Below are 14923 nucleotides of genomic sequence, written 5' to 3' on the forward strand. Positions count from 1 at the left end.
TCTGTCATTCTCTCTTCCTTGCCCTTACTATCCAGCAGCTGTTTCTGTTCGTATTTTGTAATCTAACACTTTATCTGGGAAGCCTTTCCTAGAGCTCTCTTACTAGTTATACTCAGTATCTCCTATCAATAGTACTTCTGTTTTCTACCACACATTACTTGCAGTTTTTGAGAATGTGTATAAACTACATCAGGGGCATGGTCCATGCCTGTTCTTGCTCACCACTGTGTCCCCAAGGTATAACACAGTGCCTGGCATGTAACTGGCTCTCTATAAAGTTATCAAATGTATAAATGAAAGGGAAGGCAGGAGACAGGAGAGATGCTGGGCCAAGATATATCTTTTTGTTTTTTTCGGTACGCGGGCCTCTCACTGTTGTGGCCTCTCCCGTTGCGGAGCACAGGCTCCGGACGCACAGGCTCAGCGGCCATGGCTCACGGGCCCAGCCGCTCCACGGCATGTGGGATCTTCCCAGACCGGGGCATGAACCCATGTCCCCTGCAGCAGCAGGCGGACTCTCAACCACTGTGCCACCAGGGAAGCCCCAAGATGTATCTTAAAATGGAATTTAGGAGAAGATTTGGGCAAGTGAGCACTGAAAGACTGGGAGGGTTATCATCAGGACAGGTGAAGAGAAGGTGTGAGTTACACTCTGAATTGCCATGCATCAAGAGTCCACTACAACCTTACAAGACACCAAAGAGTAAAAGGGGGAAAGTGTGAAGAAAACTTTTGAGTAAAATTAAATAAAAAGCATCACTTTAGTGAAGGTTAAGGTTTCTGATGTGCTTTTACAAGACTAGGGGTGGTGGTGAGATTCCTTTTAGAAGAGATGCGTTGAAATTTGCCTGGAATTTGCTTTAAAATACTCTAGAAAACGAGTGGACACTATTGGAACACCAACACATGCCAGGTATATATATTTTAAAACCTAACAATTCTAGCTACCCCTTTGTAGAAATGAGTTTAGAATTGTCTGCCATCCTATTTTACTATTTAACATCTTTCTCTGCTTTCTTTATCTTGGGTGGCAAGAAATCTTGAGGGCTACCTTAGAATTCTGTTTACTGTTTTTCATGAGGGCTTTCAAAAGTCGCCATTGTTTTTTCCTGCATCTGCTTTTGCTTTTTTTTTTTTTTTTACATCTTTATTGGAGTATAATTGCTTTACAATGGTGTGTTAGTTTCTGCTTCATAACAAAGTGAATCGGTTATACATATACATATGTTCCCATATCTCTTCCCTCTTGCGTCTCCCTCCCTCCCACCCTCCCTATCCCACCCCTCCAGGCAGTCACAAAGCACCGAGCTGATCTCCCTGTGCTGTGCAGCTGCTTCCCACTAGCTATCTACCTTACGTTTGGTAGTGTATATATGTTCATGCCTCCCTCTCGCTTTGTCACAGCTTACCCTTCCCGCTCCCCATATCCTCAAGTCCATTCTCTAGTAGGTCTGCGTCTTTATTCCTGTCTTACCCTTAGGTTCTTCATGACATTTTTTTCCCTTAAATTCCATATGTATATGTGTTAGCATACGGTATTTGTCTTTCTCTTTCTGAGTTACTTCACTCTGTATGACAGACTCTAGGTCTATCCACCTCATTACAAATAGCTCAATTTCGTTTCTTTTTATGGCTGAGTAATATTCCATTGTATATATGTGCCACATCTTCTTTATCCATTCATCCGATGATGGACACTTAGGTTGTTTCCATCTCCGGGCTATTGTAAATAGAGCTGCAATGAACATTTTAGTACATGACTCTTTTTGAATTATGGTTTTCTCAGGGTATATGCCCAGTAGTGGGATTGCTGGGTCATGTGGTAGCTCTATTTGTAGTTTTTTAAGGAACCTCCATACTGTTCTCCATAGTGGCTGTACCAATTCACATTCCCACCAGCAGTGCACACCCTCTCCAGCATTTTCCCCACACCCTCTCCAGCATTTATTGTTTCTAGATTTTTTGATGATGGCCATTCTGACTGGTTTGAGATGATATCTCATTGTAGTTTTGATTTGCATTTCACTAATGATTAATGATGTTGAGCATTCTTTCATGTGTTTGTTGACAGTCTGTATATCTTCTTTGGAGAAATGTCTATTTAGGTCTTCTGCCCATTTTTGGATTGGGTTGTTTGTTTTTTTGTTATTGAGCTGCATGAGTGGCTTATAAATTTTGGAGATTAATCCTTTGTCAGTTGCTTCATTTGCAAATATTTTCTCCCATTCTGAGGGTTGTCTTTTGGTCTTGTTTATGGTTTCCTTTGCTGTGCAAAAGCTTTGAAGTTTCATTAGGTCCCATTTGTTTATTTTTGTTTTTATTTCCATTTCTCTAGGAAGTGGGTCAAAAAGGATCTTGCTGTGATTTATGTCAGTGTTCTGCCTATGTTTTCCTCTAAGAGTTTGATAGTTTCTGGCCTTACATTTAGGTCTTTAATCCATTTTGAGCTTATTTTTGTGTATGGTGTTAGGGAGTGATCTAATCTCATACTTTTACATGTAGCTGTCCAGTTTTCCCAGCATCACTTATTGAAGAGGCTGTCCTTTCTCCACTGTACATTCCTACCTCCTTTATCAAAGATAAGGTACCATATGTGCATGGGTTTATCTTTGGGCTTTCTATCCTGTTCCACTGATCTTTCTGTTTTTGTTCCAGTGCCATACTGTCTTGATTACTGTAGCGTTGTAGTATAGTCTGAAGTCAGGGAGCCTGATTCCTCCAGCTCTGTTTTTCGTTCTCAAGATTGCTTTGGCTATTCGGGGTCTTTTGTGTTTCCATACAAATTGTGAAATTTTTTGTTCTAGTTCTGTGAAAAATGCCAGTGGTAGTTTGATAGGGATTGCATTGAATCTGTTGATTGCTTTGGGTAGTAGAGTCATTTTCACAATGTTGATTCTTCCAGTCCAAGAACATGGTATATCTCTCCATCTATTTGTATCATCTTTAATTTCTTTCATCAGTGTCTTATAATTTTCTGCATACAGGTCTTTTGTCTCCTTAGGTAGGTTTATTCCTACATATTTTATTCTTTTTGTTGCAATGGTAAATGGGAGTGTTTTCTTGATTTCATTTTCAGATTTTTCATCGTTAGTGTATAGGAATGCAAGAGATTTCTGTGCATTAATTTTGTATCCTGCTACTTTACCAAATTCATTGATTAGCTCTAGTAGTTTTCTGGTAGCATCTTTAGGATTTCTATGTATAGTATCATGTCATCTGCAAACAGTGACAGCTTTACTTTTTCTTTTCCAATTTGGATTCCTTTTCTTCTCTGATTGCTGTGGCTAAAACTTCCAAAACTATGTTGAATAAGAGTGGTGAGAGTGGGCAACCTTGTCTTGTTCCTGATCTTAGTGGAAATGCTTTCAGTTTTTCACCACTGAGGACGATGTTGGCTGTGGGTTTGTGCTTTTGCTTTCTGGCAATCTGATTCTCATTCCTTTGCAGTAATTTTTCCCTTCTCTGGTAACTTTTAGGATGTCTTCATACTTATGTGCTATATATATATATTTTTTTCATTTGCTTTGATGCTCAAGTGAGTTATTGAAACATTAGAGTTAATTATCAATGTGTAAAAAATTTTGGCTATCATTTCTTCAAATATTACATCCCATTCATTCTATTCAATCCTTTGTTAACCTATTTTGGTTTGTCGTTTTTTTCATATTTCCATCACTCTATTACTTTGAGTTGTGGAATTACTCTTCCAATCCAATGATCTTGACTTTTAGATATGACCATTCTGTTATTCAGGGCAGTGAGCAGTGGTTTTGTTTCACAATTTCAACAATTATACTTCCCATTTCTGAGGTCTCTTGGCCTTTTGCCTCTTTCTCTTGGCAATATTAGTTATTTTGAAGACCTGTAAATCTGTATTCTGTGAACCCATAACTATTTCTAGAGATGGTTCTTCCATTTGTTGTTTGTACCTTTTCTTTGTTTTACACTACTGGTAGTCAGATTTTTGGAGTCTTGTGTTCTCATCTTTAAAGTTGATATTCACCGTTACAACTTCTGCCACTGCTTTTTATGGGATCCTTCTCATGGAAGAGTTAGAAATTTGCACTCCATACTGTTTTCAGAGGCAGTTATGGATGAGCAGGACATGTTTCAAACAAAGTGGGGCACCGGGCATTGCCTTATCTACCCACCCATCCATTTCTCTACTGAAGCCTCAAGGACCCTGGTGGAGGTGTTGGCAGGCTGGCAAGTGTAGTCATTCTATTAGTTACTGCAGGTAATTCTTTCTTTCCTCCAGGTCTGGAGTGCCTTTGATTTTGATCACATTTTTGTGGCAGTACTTTCCCATGTGCTTTTGCAGTTTGCTTCTCAAATTTCGTAAGATATTAGGCTTTCAGAGATTGCTCACAAATTCCACTCTACTTAAAGGTTCCTTTTTTTGCATGCTAACGTGGATGTAAATGTGCCGATCTTTGCATCTATGTATAAAAATTTTGTCTATCATTTTTAGGGTGCTTTGCCATCTTGAAATCTGAGTCCCAGTCACTGTTGGTAGACCATACTCTTTTTTCTCAGTGTTGGTGAGAATTTGGCACTTAGGCCTTCATATTTTTTCCCTATCCTTTCCACATCTCCAAACATTTCAAAAAAGGAAGCCAATTTAGTTATTTATCCAGTACTGGAAATATGGGGTTCAGACAGAGCAACAGTCATGGTGAAACTAACATTTATTGCATACTTATGCCAGATATCCTTCTAATGACTATTACAGGAATTTGTTTAATCCTCACAATCCCACAATAGCTGCTATTATCCCTATTTTACAGATAAGGCAACTGAGGCACAGAGATATTAAGTGACTTAAAGTTTTAAAAAAATTCATTGCTTTAAAAAGTGAAAGAATGGTGCTAGGCACTGTCAGGAGATGGATGAAATCTGGTTATTGCTCTCAAGAGATCCCACTCTGTTGTATTCTATAATCTTACTTAGTCCTGAGTTGTTCCCAGATTTAAGGTAAGCAGGAACTAACTTAAGGATTCAGATCATATTCAGCCAAGATTTACAGATCTGAACAAATCTTCTCTGTAAAATTCTGTAATTTAGAAGACTGTGAGAACAGATCACCTTTCCTCTTCATCCTCTTCACATAATGGAGCAACTATAGGAAATTGAGCACTTCCTGAAGATGTTTTTAATGAATCTTACTTTGGTTATTTTCAGCTTAGGAGTATTTCATCTTCGTATGTAAGTATTTACTTCATTATATATAATTTTGAACTGGTATATTAATATTCTGCAATGTTACAAAGTAAAAAGAGGTTAACATGCTCATTATATTTGTGTTAAGGAACTAAAACTTCACATTTTTCTTTCCTTTTCAGTACATAATACTTCTCTGAATCAATGGAGAAATGGATATTCTCCTATATGCAAGCCTCAAATGAGGTCAGAATCTTCTGCACAGCTGTTACAGGGAAGAAAGAAAAGACACTTGAGTGAAACAGCATTAGGTAGGTTAAAATGAGGACAGGAGCACTAGTACTAAAAACTGAAAATAAAAAATTCTGATTTCCAAATAACCTCTGCCTCATGGGAGTTATAATCTAGAACAGTCACTAATTACACAAAACATCCATGGTTCTATGAACATTAAACAGCATATTCATGTAGTCAATTCAGAATTATCTGTGGACTGGGAATCCATCCACTTTGTGAGTTAAGGATTTCCTTCCTGTTTCCTAACTATAGTTATCTTCTACCTGTGTTTCCTAACTAGAGTTATCTTCTACTAACTGTCCTCCTGGACAGTACTTAGTCTCCAACACTGTGTTCTGGACTCAAAATATGTCGGTACAAGGTTGCCTTTTAGATATTTATTACCATTTCTGGTACCTATTGTGGAGATGTTGATTTCACTGAAGCTTCCTCGGAATTTTGATAAACTGGGTGAGATTCATCTAAGGTAACTCAACCGCCTGACTGAATTCCCCTTAGGAACGTACAGTTCCAAGATGAATAGAGATACCTCTGAAACTAGAACCCTGCTAGTAATACAAAATGGGTTTGTTATGGGGATTTGGGACAAGATAGTTTCAACAGTTATTGCAAATAATGATAAAAAGTAAAACTTAACTGGAAAGGTGTGTATTAAATAACAAATTATCTGTATACTCTATTGGTTCTTATTCATTGTTCCAGTGGATCTAACACTATATACATTAGTCAAGTAGGTCCGAGGTATAGTATGTCAATACACCCAATAAATTAGAAACTATTTACATCCAAGATGTACTTAACTGTAATTATACATGGTGGCTTTAGCATATTTATCAGTATGGCCTCTAGAAATCCCACCATAACAGACCAAAGTCACTACCTAATATCACACTACTTGATCAACTAGTGTGGAACAAAATTAAACTCACACCCACATTCAGGGATATCATTATGCTTTTTTGGTGCCTTAACCTTAAGATAACCAACAGTCATCTAGCTTTTGAGGAACTTTCATACATCTTTGCCAAAATATAGGAAAACCTGTATCTCTTAATATAAAGATGCATTATGAAAAAATACACATTACCTAAGATGTAGACTGTTTTAGTTGAATTGATAGATCTAACTTTGAGCTAGATGGGAACACAGGAATAGAATGAGTAAAATGCTGTACTACAAAGAAGTAACTAGACAGCTCTCTAGACAACAACCATTTTCAAGATATGGATACTGATTTGAAGAAACAACTAGCCAGAAAGGACATTTTTAAACAACTGGAATAATATAAATATGAACTGTGTATTAAATTTTACATTACACAGGAAAATATTTTTCAAGATCTGTACTAAAGTAAAATAAACAAGGGCAGTAAGAAAATAAACATATACTCACTAAATAGACACAAAACAAACAGAGAAAAGGAACATGGAAGAGACAGAAAATAACAAAGTTGGAAGTAAACTTAACTTTGTTATCAATATTCTGAGAGAAAAGAGAAATTTTATTCCTGAAATAGGATGTTACAATAGGAGAAACATTTTCAGAAATCAGTAATCAGAAGATCAAGTTAAGGAAATCTCCCAAAAAGTAGAAAACGATATGAAAAAATGAGAGAATAGACAAGAAAATTAAGAGGTAAGTCTTAGAAGTTCAACCTCTGAATAAGTTACAGAAAACATGAACAGAGTAAAGGGAGATTAATAAAGAAAGATATGCTGGATAAAAACTGTCAGAAAATGGAAATTGTGGCAGGATTGTGGCTAAGATTTTTATAAAATTTCCTTAATTTTTTTCATTTTTGATACATGAATTTAAAAAAAATAAAATCTAAACAGATCAAGAAACACATGTTACCCAACTAGGAAAACAGAAATTCTAATACCTACCAGTTACATTTAATGTATGACATTCTCAATGGTTCTTTCCATGGCAGGAGAAAGAACTAGATTTGAAGAATTTGCTATTCAACGCACAGAACAAGGATCCCAGAGCAATTTTACTGCAGTTACTAATGTCAATGTTATATCAAGAACCCAGAATTCACCATCACAAGTAGGTTTTTGTACAGTGAACTTTAAAGTAGCTTTATGACCTTTAAACCTGGCAGATCTGGTGGGGGGAGGGGAACTTGTTATAGATATTTTGTTAATCTATAACAGCCTTATTTACTAGCACATAATTAGCATATTCAGAATTATTTTACTAAGACGCAATAAATTTGATTAAACTTTTTTTTTTAACTAGGGAGCTAATTGTACATTAATCCTTGGTTATGGCTTTTTTCGTATGCTAAAAACTTTAAACTTTATCATAACCATCCCTACTTCTTGACATGATGTTAAGTATAATCTTGCTAATAAGAATCCAGCACTGTGTTCTTACTTTGTTCTGTTCCATTACCTGGTAGGGAGTAGAGGTTAAAACATGGGAGGATTTAGAGAAAACAGCATGAAGCTCAGGGACCCAGGAACACATAAATGAAGATTGTAAAAATGATCTTTATTAAATGGCTCACCAAACATTTCATAGCCTTTCCTAATAAAAAATGAGTTTGTTAAAAGATCATTTCACTGACATTTAGGGTGCTTTATGGTACAATCTTCTGATGTTTTGTATTTTAAGGCATTCATATTTTTAATGGTCTTAAAAATAGGCCTGAATGTGTCCAAACACAAATGTATTGGTTCATAGAAGATACATATGCTTTCTTGTTTTTCTTAACATTTTATACTCAGATTTCATAACAATGTATAAAACTTAAAGGCACTGCCATGTTATCTTTATATAACTCGTAAAAGGAGAGTATCATTACAGGTAACCAAATACTATTGTAAAACTACTACAATCCTATCTTGCAGAATACTGCACGACGACGATTGCGAAGTGAGAGCTCTTATGATATAGATAATATTGTGATTCCCATGTCACTAGTGGCCCCAGCTAAATTAGAGAAACTCCAATATAAGGAAATAGTTACTCCAAGGTATGTATACTTACATTATTTAATTTTCCTTTTTTTGAATAAACTTAAATTTTCAGTGAAGTTAAAATTTTATTTAATGAAAGGAAGATGCTCCTTTCTGCCTTCCTCCCACTTATATGGTTACATGGAGGGAAAATGGTGAAAGAAACTTTTACATTACTCATGCTGAAAAAAAGTGCCATATAGTAGCACTACTTTCTCAGGTTTTATTAAGAAATGGAAATTCCTAATACTTCAGCACTTTTAGAGTGTTTTTTCATTCGATATTTAGTTTCCTATTGTATATATGGTACTAAAAGGTACTTTAGGAATGTAAATAATTACACTAACATAATCCTTGCTCTTTAAAATGGAGATATGCACAAGGCTGCAGAGATCAAAGAAAGCAACTACCTTTGCATAGAGTATTCGCAGTGTAAGATGATAACACCTGTGACAACCTGTGCACGGTTAAGCCAGAGACTGAGGTTTTGTGAAGGGTGATATAGAAAATGAAGGCTCAAAAAGAAGTTGTCACGAGATTGTGGATGTCCTTGAATGCCATACACAGATCTGTTTCCTGCTGGCAGCAAACTGTCAATTTTTTTAGCCATGATGAAAGAGGTTTAAGATTATTAATCTGGCACCAAGAAGTAGAAATAGAAAAGGATGGAAGCAGAGACAAGAGCTGGTTGACAATTATAGTAATTCCTACCCACCTCTATTCTAACTAATTTGATTCTTTTATTCATAATTGCTTTGAGGCACTGAGAGAACTCTTAATACTCTAGGAGGTATTATGAGAATTTCTGCAGAGAATTTGTTGACATATTCTACATTAAGTAAAGAAATAACATTTGTGGTTAGATGTTCTATAGCAACAATGTTTTCAATTTACACTGGTAGGCTGGAGCCGGCTGGCTGACCTTGTTTAGCCCGTAGGGATTCTGTGATGTGGCTGTTAACTCACAAGAGGCCATGGTGGGAGTCTACACACAAAGAAATTGGCAAATGCTAAAAATCAGAGCTTTTTTCCTCTTTATTTTCTGAGCCAGTTTGTCAGCATACCACTAACTTATTTCAAAATTAGTACATTCGTAGGTATAAAACGCAACTATGTAGAAGAGACTGTTTATTGTAAGGCCAAAAGCAAAGCCTCATCTTCTCCTGTCCTCTTCTCATAATACAAATACGTTGTCTCTTTTAAAAGATAAAGTACTAAGATACAGCCATTTGAATTATGGAAATCCCAAAGAAAGAAAACACTACTATAATAGCTGTGCTTACAGAATAAAATTGCTACATTTAGGTAGATTAACAAAAGCTGTTTGAAATTCGTTTGTATCTTCAACAGCTGGAGGATGGTTGTTCTTCAGCCTCTGGATGAATATAATTTGGGTGAAGAAGAGGTAAGCTGCCTTTCACTTACTGCACTTAATATGTTATGAAGCCTGCTTTTTTTTTTCCCATGTGCTTAATTTGGTATTTGAGGAACATACGCTGATTTTATAAATTTTCAAAACTTATGAAAAGAAAGTTCCCCTTTAAGGATATTAATTTGATTAGGAAGTGTTTTGTGCAAATTTGGCTACAAAGACAAAATGTATAAAGAATAAAGAAAAGCAAAAACAAAACATACCATTTCCTTACATGAGTCGTTGAAATATTGAATTTATGTGAATATATTCAATTCCCAGTATTAGTCATATTTTTCTGCATGGTATTTAGTTTAATCGTCAAGCCTACAATTCCACATGCAAAATCTTGTGAACAACTGCTTTTGAATTTGGAAAATTTTGGATTTTAGAAAGTAATGTGGTACATATATCATGTAATACATGTAGGGAGTCTAGGACAGTTCTCATAATCAAATATTAATGTTTCTATAGTGAAATATTAATAGAAAGTAGAATAGCCCCACATCATTTCAGGTAAGATTGTGTCACCAAATGAATTATGAAAACTTGTTTTTTCAGATTTTTGGAATTACAGGAAAGGGACTGTGGACCTGTATGGATAAAACTTATAGTAAGACAAGAAAAATTAAAGGGAAAGATACTATATAACCAATCTATTTCAAAGTGATAGTCTGAAGAAGCAGGTATTATATAAAAGACATTGTTTCCATTACAGTCTTTCTGTGCCAACTGATCGTGTTTTTCAACTACCAAAATTTACTTTTTAATGCCCTTCCCTCTTTTAATGCACCCTTCCCTAGTTCAGAATGACCCTAGCCAGAAACACAACCGAAGTCTCAGAATGCCAGATAAGTAACTAACTCATTAAACTAATTCTCATTTACCTCAGACAGTTTTACTTTCTTTGATATTAATATGTTCCACGAACAGTATACTCCGTAAGGGGCAATCAATACAAGGTTTTGGATGAATAAAGCATTAAGGATATTTTATGTAAGTGGAAAGCACTGTGAACCTATATGTACTCAAGGTACTATAAGTATTCTAGGTAAATCTTCAAACATGACCCAACAGTAAAGAAGTTTTAAACTCCCTCTTTTTAGGAATTTGAACCTCCTCTCATAACATTTGTTCTCTGACTTAGACTGCATTTATTTTAGAGTTTTCTTCCTATTGTTCTCTTGATGAGGAACTCTGACACCTGTTCTCATATTTCAAAATGTTTGATAAAAGCAAAACTTTTCATTTCTAATTCCAGATAGAAGACCTCTCTGATGCAGTCTTCTCCCTAAGACACAAAAAATATGAAGAGAAAGAGCAAGCCAGATGGTCACTATGGGAGCAAAGCAAGTGGCACAGAAGAAACAGCAGGCAGGTGTTGTAAATTTAAACCCCAAAACCATGGAATCCATGGGAAATCTCCAATAATTCTGCATAATAACTAGGGAGACCACTGAAAATGAAGAAAACATACTATATAACATCTGCTGTTTGTGCCCTAGAAGTGAAACACTGCTTATACTGAGTTTACATTAAAAATATATTCAGGCTAATTACATAATAATGAAAGGAGTTTTATATTTTACTCCACTCAATTTCTCATGCTAATTGTCAGCCTCAGTAATAGATTTAACTGAGCAAACAATATGAAAAATTCTCCATAAATAGGTCATTTCAGTGTACTGTAATGGTGGACCTAACACTAGGGATTAGAATCTGGGTAATCTGTACCAAAGCCACTTCAGAAATGTTTTTCTTAAAAAGAAACAAACCCAAAAAACCCTCAAGAAACCAATCCAGGGTAAAAAAGCAAATCGCCTAATACTTGGAACATGACTTTGAGGGAAGGGGGGATAAATCCTAACAACATAATCAGTAGTCATGTATTTGAGAAAATCCCTGGTATTTTATATTTAACTGGACTATTTTTTAATATAGCCAAAACTCAAAATGCAAGATCATGTTGAAATCTGATAGTCACTTTAGTGTGGAGCATCTCTCACTTATTATTTGTAAAACACATTTCTCTGTTTAGGTCTCAAGATACCCAGATTTGTTGTAGAGCCTTATTCTAAGAGTTATCCTAACATAAACGAGATTCTGTTCTCAACTTTCTCCACATTCCAGAGATACAGTTTTCCAAAAGTACAGAGGAAAATGTGAATCGAGTCCTTCCTTCATGGACGACATTACGATAACCATAGATACTCTGGGAACTCAGACTGTAAGAGTCAAGTACTGTCTTTTCCTGTTTTCTGGGAAAAAACAAACAAAAAACCCCAAACTGTAACAAAACAAAACCACTATAATAATTTGGCAAAATATTTCATAAAATACTATTCAAGTCTTTGAGATGTGAGGGTAATAACATCAGGAAGATCGGCAGATGAATTTTTTAAAATCTTTTGGGCAGAGCTGTTTAAAGAAAAGCTACCAGGTTCAACTGACTTTATGAACGATACCTTAGGTTGTTCATACAATGTTAAGACATCAACAAATAATTAAATATTTTCTTGCTAGAGCTTACAGTAAAAATGTTGAAGGACAGGACTTGCTTTTGAAAGAATACCCTAACGACTTCAGTGGTGGGCAGCACGGCGCTGCTGAGAGTCCCGCCGGGCCTCCAGAGAGCCAGGACCCCAGTGCACACGCCTCACCTTCAGTAAGTCAGAGTCAAGAGATCAAGGTAGGAGTGTTATACATAACTAGTTAAACCTCCTTTTAATTGACTTCTAAAAACTTGTTTATAGAATTGCTTGTTGATAATTAAGGAGTCATCATTACGTAACAAATTCAGTAGGACAGCCCAGTACAGAACGCTGGGTGTAGGAATCAGAGGCTCTGTGTTCCAGCGTTCTAGTTCCATCACTAACTACAGACACTTCCCTGACTCTTTATGTAACACGTCAGTACCTAATTCCACCTGTTCACTTATGTGTTAGAAAATGGGAATTCTATCAAAGTTTCATTACAAACCAAATCGGATTAAACAGAATGACACCTGGCACATAGTAAATGTTAGATATTTCTCTTCCCCTTATAAAAGATTTTTACTTGTCTCCCCATTTGTCCAGTTTTAACCCCAATGGGAGTGTTTTCTAACACTCTGCATCTATAAAGTTCTTGTACTTTTCTTCATCAGTAGGTGTTGGAAAAGAACCATATCTAGAATCAAGAGTAGAGACAATAGAAATTAAAAGGCAAGTCATAGAAAGCACAGGGAAAGAAAAGTCAATAGGGGTCTGTAATAATGATGGGATGAAAATGGAGATACTGAGGAAGACGATCCAAACACTTTTAAAGGGCCTTCCCTAAAGTGCTCCTAGGCTGAAAATGAAGACCAGTGCCCTAATGGCAGCGTTTACCTCTCCGTGGAAGAGGCAAAGTGAAAATAATTCCCAAAGGTCCCTAAGTAATCCTCAGTACGTTCCATTTTGAGTTGCTAGATACTCAGGACCAAATGAGAATTTGTACTTTTATCTGCTAAAGAACAGAACAATGGTTATTACAAAACTGAGAGCTACAGATTGAGACATGAACTTAAACAAATTAGTTGAAACTTAACTGAAAACGTTTTCTCTTTCAGCCTTTGGGGTGGGAACGACGGGCTTTTCCGCTGAAAGATGAAGACATAGCAGCCTTATTATGCCAAGATGAAAAAAATGATCAGATTGAAAGATCAAGTCCAGCTTTCCATGGTGAAGTCTTCTGTACCAGTGCACCAGAGAATGGCCACCATCCACAAAGGCAGGCGGACGAAATGGAGGAACACAAAACCCTTGGTCTAGGACTTACTCAACTCACGTTAAGAAAAATCAGTGACAGGGAACAGGTTAAGAAAACGATGTAACTGATGGGAAAACAGGAGAAAAAATAAGCCCTGTTCCGCCACCCCCTCCACAGTCACGATTCCAGAGTAACAGCATGTAGTGCTGGTGCGTGTATTAATCTTTTGTGCTGTTTATGAAACAGGCAAGTTACGTCTCATTTTCCTTCCTGAACCACAGGAATAACTAACTAACTAGCTTTTCATCTACAGACAAGTGCTAGTCATTTGTGTTTGATGCAGATCACAAGCACCAGAAAATTAACTGCTGCAATTTGATGTCAAATCACATTACTGGGTAAATAATTTTTAAACAACTTATACCCACGCCCACATATACCTATGCATCAAATGACAGCTCTTCTTTTTCTATACACGTGGTTATTCTTTAAATTGCCTCAGAAATATATTAAGAATATAAAACACGTGTATAGAGTATACATGCATACATAATACACACATGTAAGTAGTTTTAAAAAACACTGCAAGTGACCACTCCACTTGAAAATGCACGTATGAACTACCCCATGAAATATCAGCTGAACCATAAATAGATTTCCAGTGGTGTTGAACATCTATAAGCCTTGACTATGGAGAAGGAATTTTTTTTAAAAAACACGTTTAACCAATAGAAGTTATTTATGGAAATTTATATACCAGATAACACAATACTCCTTCATTTGAAATCACTGATATCTGTTGGGCTAAACACAGGTTATTTTCTATTCACTCCTAACAGAATAAGAAAGGCAAAGTAGTTAAATATTGTTGTATTTTAAAACTACCACACCTTTTAAAACTCAACTTGAGTGAGTTTTATCTATTTTATGTATCTCATGAAGAGAAAACACCCAACTTAAAATGAGCAACAGACAGGAAATTCCTGTTTGTTAGTATATTATTGTACTTTTAGTTATTTTGGTCATTCCCTACCATTCCTTACTCTATTCAAATAAGCATCTATCCTAGAGTGAGAAATAAAATTTTTAAAAGGTTAATGCTTCAATATTGGATACTGGAGTGTACATTAAGTAAAATTCCTTTTGATACTATTATATCATTTTGTTATATGTAAAAATTGAGGACAATTTATATGAATCACTTTTTCTCATGTAAAAAGGTTATTCAAGTTGTAGTACCCATATAACTGACAATCCTAGCCAACTGGCCTAATCTGGGGGATCTGACACTAAGTTTTTGTTAGGGATTAGAAATTGTACTAGTCCCTTTAAAGAAGAAGAAAAAAATTTCCAGTTCAAT

The 14923-nt window shown here is 35.9% G+C and overlaps 1 protein-coding gene across 8 annotated transcripts in view; it reads left to right on the plus strand.

Moving 5' to 3' along the window:
• KANSL1L (KAT8 regulatory NSL complex subunit 1 like) overlaps positions 1 to 13746 on the plus strand; it is a 153372-nt gene extending 139626 nt beyond the window's left edge. For all 8 annotated transcript variants that reach the window (XM_029226001.1, XM_029226004.1, XM_029225999.1 and 5 more), the window contains 7 exons: positions 5343 to 5471; positions 7391 to 7509; positions 8316 to 8440; positions 9774 to 9828; positions 11096 to 11208; positions 12358 to 12523; positions 13424 to 13746. In XM_029226001.1, the coding sequence (XP_029081834.1) occupies positions 5343 to 5471; positions 7391 to 7509; positions 8316 to 8440; positions 9774 to 9828; positions 11096 to 11208; positions 12358 to 12523; positions 13424 to 13687 (971 nt within the window). In that variant the 3' untranslated portion in view covers positions 13688 to 13746. The remainder of the gene's footprint in view (positions 1 to 5342; positions 5472 to 7390; positions 7510 to 8315; positions 8441 to 9773; positions 9829 to 11095; positions 11209 to 12357; positions 12524 to 13423) is intronic.
• The last annotated feature ends 1177 nt before the right edge of the window (positions 13747 to 14923 follow it).

Source organism: Monodon monoceros, unplaced genomic scaffold, assembly GCF_005190385.1.
Source record: "Monodon monoceros isolate NGI ecotype Baffin Bay Population unplaced genomic scaffold, NGI_Narwhal_1 Super_Scaffold_16, whole genome shotgun sequence".
Taxonomy (NCBI): domain Eukaryota; kingdom Metazoa; phylum Chordata; class Mammalia; order Artiodactyla; family Monodontidae; genus Monodon; species Monodon monoceros.